Source organism: Onthophagus taurus, chromosome 8, assembly GCF_036711975.1.
Source record: "Onthophagus taurus isolate NC chromosome 8, IU_Otau_3.0, whole genome shotgun sequence".
In the NCBI taxonomy this organism is placed as follows: domain Eukaryota; kingdom Metazoa; phylum Arthropoda; class Insecta; order Coleoptera; family Scarabaeidae; genus Onthophagus; species Onthophagus taurus.
The window spans coordinates 20397477-20403860 of record NC_091973.1 but is presented as its reverse complement, the minus strand read 5'-3'; the positions used below and the strand labels follow the sequence as shown (position 1 = coordinate 20403860).

Here is a 6384-nt window from a genome sequence, read left to right as displayed (position 1 = left end):
TCATTCTTCAGGACTACCAAATCTCCCACACGTAAATTCGGAAGGCCCAAATTCCATTTTTGACGTTGCTGGAGTGTATGAAGATATTCGTTCTTCCATCGGCCCCAAAAGTCCTGTACCATCCGTTGCAACAGTTGCCACCTGGTAAGACGATTCAACTTTAAGTGAGAAAGGTCCGGGTCTGGAATAGTCGAATTTAAAGGTTCTAGACAAAGAAAATGAAATGGTGTAAGAGGCTGATAGTCATTCGGGTCAGAACTGATAGCTGTCAATGGACGTGAATTTAATACAGCTTCAATCTGTGTGAGTATAGTAAATAATTCTTCAAAAGTGAGAATCTGATCCCCAATTACTCGGTTTAGGTGCGTCTTGACAGACTTTACTCCGGCCTCGACCAAACCATTAAAATGTGGCGCTGATGGGGGGTTGAATTGCCAATTAAGACCCAATTTAACCTTTGCTGTATTCGCCATCTCTTCCAATCTACGATTTGCCCCCACAAAATTGGTGCCATTGTCGCTAAATATGAGCTCACAGCGACCCCGTCTTGACACAAAACGTCTCAGGGAGGCAATGAAAGCCTCTGTGGACATATCCGATACCAATTCGAGATGGATGGCCTTGGTTGCCGAGCAGACGAATATGCACACGTAGCCTTTAACGGAAATGGTTCCCCGGCATCGTCTCATGGATATAAGAAATGGTCCAGCGTAATCTATTCCAACAACCGAAAAGGCTTTAAGTGCTGAAACTCGGTATTTTGGTAAGTCCGCCATTATTGGAGCATAAGAACGTGGTTTGGCTCTAAAACATTTAATACACTTTGATAATACTCGATATATTACCTTTCTTGCAGAAACAATCCAAAACTGTTGTAAAAGAAGGCAATGTAAAGTACGAAGTCCTGGATGTAAAAATGACTGATGGGTTTTTTCAATTATCATTTCGCTCAATCGGGAGTCACTTGGAAGTAACAAAGGATGTTTCTGTTCAAATGGCATGTCCGAATTCTTCAAGCGTCCACCCACCCTCATCAATCCATCTCGGTCAATAAATAGAGCCAGCTTATGGAATGGTTTTTTAGGTAATTGATTTTTTAAGATGGCTTGATATACATCCGGAAAGTGTTGATGTTGTACATGTTTTATAATTGAATAGAGAGCACTCTGAAGTTCAATAGGAGATAATAATATGGAATAAGATGATCTTTTTCGTTGAATTTGAGTAATAAACCGCCTCATGTAGGCAATGATACGTTTAACCTTTGACAAGGAAGAAAATTTGGTAAGTAAATGATCAAAAAATGACAGTTGTGTTTCAGTAGAATTAACTGTAATCGTTCTTTTTTCTTTAAGGATATCTTCTTGAATAAAATTACGAATTGGATTGGCAGGCCAATTGTTGCTGTCGTCAATCAACCAAGATGGACCCTTCCACCATAAATCAAATGTTGACAATTGACCAGGATAAAATCCCCGCGAGCCACAATCAGCAGGATTTTCGAGAGACGGAACATATCTCCATGACTCCGACGGAACAATTTCTTGAATATGACTGACGCGATTTGCGATGAACACTTTCCATGTACAAGGTTCGGAATTAATCCAATTTAGCACTACCTGAGAGTCTGTCCAAGCAGTAACAGAATCTATTTTTATTGTAGGTGATAGATATTCAAGAACATTCTTAACCAGATCGGCTAAAAGAGTAGCTCCGCAGAGCTCAAGGCGAGGAACCGATATGACTTTCAATGGGGCTACGCGGGATTTGGCACAAACAAAGGAAGTGCTGACAACTTGAGAGGAATATTGGCTACGCAAATACGCCACTGCACAGTAGCCCACCTGAGAAGCATCGCAAAAGACGTGAAGTTGAAGAGAACTAGAATTGTCTGGGATCATTAATCGAGGTAAACGAATTACAGATAATAGTTCCAATTGAGATTTAAATTTATTCCAATTTGAGGCCATCAATGAAGGGGCGATTTCATCCCAATCGCTTTTTATTTGCCACAATTGTTGAATAAAATGTTTGGCCTTCAATGTACAGGGAGTTAAAAAGCCAAGCGGGTCATAAATCCGTGCCACATCAGAAAGGATGTTTCTTTTTGTGCAACTTGACGTTCTAGCTGAATATGAATATCTAAACTCATCTGTACAGGGATCCCATTGGAGACCCAAAACCTTTATATAATTGATTTCGTCGTAGTCCAGCGAAATAGGTTGTTGGACATCGGACTCAGAAACCAGATTTAGAATTTCAGGGCAGTTACTGGCCCATTTACGGAGTTCAAACTTCCCCTTTTTTAATAAAGCTATTAATTCTTCTTGTAAATTTAGTGCTTCTTCTATTGTTGGACTACTAACTACAATATCATCAACATAAATATTATGTTTTAGGGCTTTGGACGCTCTCGGAAATTCCTGATGATAGATGTCTGATAATTCTACAAGTGTTCTGAGGGCAAGAAAAGGAGCTGAGGAGATGCCATAAGTTACCGTATTAAGCACATACTCTTGTATTGGATTGTCTGGAGAGAATCGCCACAGAATTCTTTGAAAGTCCCTTTGCATTGGAGATATAAGGATCTGTCTGTACATCTGCTTTATATCGCAGGTAAATGCGAAAGGATAACATCGGAACAACAATAAAATTTGACTAATGTCCTGTTGTAGTTTAGGTCCTACATGAAGGAGATCATTTCAAGATTTTCCATTGGACGTTGACATAGAAGCGTCGAAAACAACTCGAAACTTTGTAGAAGGACTGTCAGTGCGCATGACACAATGATGGGGAATATAATAAGCTTCTGATAACGGCGTTTTAGGGGGCGGCACAGCAGACATATGACCAGACTCCAAATAATCTTTCATGAATTGTACGTACTCTTTACGCATTAAGGAATTTTTTGAAAGACGAAACTCTAAGGAGGTAAGACGTTTTACTGCAATTTGATAAGAGTGACCTAAAACTTGTTTATCATTTTTAAAGGGTAATGACACGACAAAGCGTCCAGAAACAGTACGCTTATAATTTTCCACAAAATGACGTTCGCATTGTTTTTCATCTGAGGTTAAGGAAGCTTCTTTGGGAATTGATTCTAATTCCCAAAAGCGTTGAATTGAATGATCGAGAGATGATTCCGTTGTCGATAAGCATGTAGCTATGGAAGTTCCAGAAGAGGAACTTGAACGTCCCATCACGATCCACCCGAAGACGGAATCAACGGCAACCGGATCACTAGATTCCCCAAGTACACGCCCACCAGTGAGTATCTTCGGGACCAATTCTGCACCCAATAATAAATCGATTTGTCTTACATTGGAATTATGTTCCATAGGGAATTTTAATCCCTTTAAATGACTATGAGACCTTATAATGGATGATAATGACGGTTGATCAGAGCAGATGTTGGGTGTTATGATAGCATTAAATTCAAAGGAGGGTGTTTGTGATTGACAAGGTTGGATGAAACAGTTAACCGAACCTTTGTTACAAATGGATGTCATTGAATTAAGACCTTTAATTTCTAGAGAAGAATTAAAGGTACGAGGGAGACGAAGCTTCTTAGATAACCTGTCAGTTATGAAATTTGACATGCTACCCGAGTCAATTAAGGCTCTAACGGGATGCAACTTTCCGAATTTGTCTCTGATATGCAAAAATGCGATAGGCAAAATGACATAAGAATTCGTTTCATTAATTGAGTTATGTTTCAGATTACAATCAGTGGTGCCAACATGAACAGGGGAACTCTTTTGAGATTCAAAGTGCAATAACGAATGGTGGTGTTGTTGACATACACGACAACGGTGAGAAGAGGGACAATTTTGGGTAGAATGCTTTGAATTAAGGCAGTTTCTACAAAGATTGTGTTGTCGAGCAAGAGCCAGACGCTCAGATGGTGATTTTGAGTTAAATGATGAACAGCGATAAATAGAATGATTATCGGAGCATAAAATGCATTTAGATGTTGATGAATTGTCTTCAAAGTTTAAACTCATTACGGTCTTTCCACGAATGTTTGACAGGGGCCTTTGACGATTGAGAGATGTTTTATCTTGAGAAGTAAGTAAAACAGATTCAAAAGCCTTTGATTGGTTTTCTAAAAATGTCATAAGTTGTTTGTAGGTGGGTATTTCATAAGACGTGTGTTCTCCTTCAAACTTAGTTTTGGTAGATTGATTAAGTTTCTGAAGTAATAAATTGAATAATAAAAAATCCCACTCATCTACAGGAAAACCAAGGGTCCGAAAACCCTCTACATTCTCGCTGAATGTGTCAATTAATAGACGATAAAATTTAGAAGACTCTTCGGAAACAGCCTTAATACTCAGAATTTCGTTAAAATACAGAGTGGCCAAGTGGCGTTTATTTTGATAACGCCCTTTAAGTGTATTGTAGGCGATTATGTAATTATCATTTGTGGTCGGAAGCCCTTTCAACAAATTAAAAGGCTCACCTTTCAGGGACGTAATTAAATATTGATGTTTTGCCACGGGAGAGAGAGAAGAATTATCATGGACCATACTGCTAAACAAATCAAAGAATGTAGGCCAATTCTTAAGATTGCCATCAAAAATTGGTAATATTAATTTATTAAGTTTTGGCGTTACAATAGACGAGGCTGACTCTGACAGTTTTTGAGAAACTAGATTTAATTTATGCACGAGGGCTTTGATGGTGTAAAAATTAATGTCAGCTTCTTTACGAATTTGATCGTGAGTTTCAAAGTCTTCATCGGTTATCAGACCGATGATTTGATTGTGTAGTAATTTGAATTCTTTGTAGATCTCCTCAGAGTCTTGGGCTCTTTGAAGAAAAATATCATGTTCAAAAGGATCATCGGGAAGATCACGACCAGCTATCATCGATTCCGAAAGGCGGCTTAAAAGAGTGTTACGACGCAAGATCAGTTTATCGAGTTTCTTTGACATCGTTAACGAGAAAAAAAAAAAAATAAAAAATAAGAGTGGCACAGAAAAAATGAAAAGGATAATCCCCTTTTTCTAGAAAAGATAGTAATAATATAAAAAGTAGATGATTCCAAAACTAAATGGATTCTATAGAAAGAAAATGATTCCACCTGGAATATGACAAAAAGGAAAATAAAATTAATTCTGATGAAAATCAAGAAAATAGGATGGATGATTCCAAAGGGAATATCGGCAAAAATAAATAAAATGAAAACGTGTGTAGAAAAATGGAACGGAATTAATAAAATTTTGAAAAATAAAGAAAATCCAGTTTTTATCTTCTTGTTTACTCCCCAAGAGACCAAATGTGAACCATGTGGTTCGGATCGAAATGGCTGAAAGGAATGAAAAAAGAAGTAACGTGGATAATTGTAGTGGAAAAATCTCGAACAGCGGCGTCGTACGTCCGGATCGCCTAATTCTAATACGATAAAAAATCGTATCACCAGAAGGCCCACTAACGTACGCTGGCGGAAGAAGCTGAACAAGAACCTAAGAATAAACGGAATAAGAATCCGGCTCGAAGGACCAATGTTCGCTCGATAAAAAATCGGGAACGAAAAGAGGAAGGTGCTGAATTCGGTGAAATAATAAGAAATAAATGATCTTACTTTTACCTTTGTTGTTGTTCTTGTGGTTTTAATTTTAATATACACTATAGAAGTAATTTATAAATTATTGTAATAATTACAATATATAACGATGTTTATCGCCCGACAGTCAAACGATAAGAGTGATTGTTCGGTTTTTTAAAAGGTATCGGGGGTAACGGTGCACGCGCATGACCCAACTCAAATCATACCGGCGCGGGGCGGACAAGCTCCCCCTGTGAGCGTGCGTGAACACAATACAATCGAATCAATTGTTCGAAAATCATCTAAGTTAAGTTTTACTGTAATAATATTATCATTTAATATTTTTTCTATATTTATATTTTAATAGTTATCATCATAAAATTCATTTAAATTAGGAACAATTTTTATTTGTTTTCCAAAAATCATTTTTTAATAAAACATAATACATTAAATAATTTATTACGCTATTTTCGATAATTTAATCGAATATTTAGCTGGTTTCTATTACAATAAACCTATTTAAAAATCCCGTAGTGACAAATTCTAAATTACTCCTTCTCTACCTGCTTTGTCCGTCGTGATTACTCCGGCCCCTTAGCCTTGCGCAGGGTTTCAAAGTAAACCAACCCGACCTTCCCCGACTTCGAGCTAGCCATCCTTCTTTAATTTTCATTTAAAAAGATCACTAGTATACTTGTCATAAGTAAACCCCCTACCTAATTTGAAAGCGGTTCAAAATAGATATTGACGCATCTAAGAGCAAAAGTGCAGGAGAGCAATATTGTTAACAATAAAATTTGCTATAACTTTTATTATAAAAGTTTTTTTGTAAG

The 6384-nt window shown here is 37.4% G+C and overlaps 1 protein-coding gene across 1 annotated transcript; it reads right to left on the bottom strand.

Moving 5' to 3' along the window:
- LOC139431385 (uncharacterized) lies at positions 1 to 2600 on the bottom strand. The gene is made up of 2 exons (XM_071199044.1): positions 379 to 2600; positions 1 to 181 (listed from the first exon to the last, which is right to left on the bottom strand). The coding sequence occupies exons 1-2, from the start codon at positions 2598 to 2600 to the stop codon at positions 1 to 3; spliced, it is 2403 nt and encodes an 800-aa protein (XP_071055145.1).
- Between the last annotated feature and the right edge of the window lie 3784 nt (positions 2601 to 6384).

Excerpts from the sequence above, each read along its gene's own strand:
- LOC139431385 (XM_071199044.1), bottom strand. The coding sequence starts at position 2,600 with ATGTACAGACAGATCCTTATATCTCCAATGCAAAGGGACTTTCAAAGA. Across the intron at positions 182-378 it reads TTGGTCGAGGCCGGAGTAAA|ACCCGGACCTTTCTCACTTA; the intron begins GTCTGTCAAGAC and ends CGACTATTCCAG.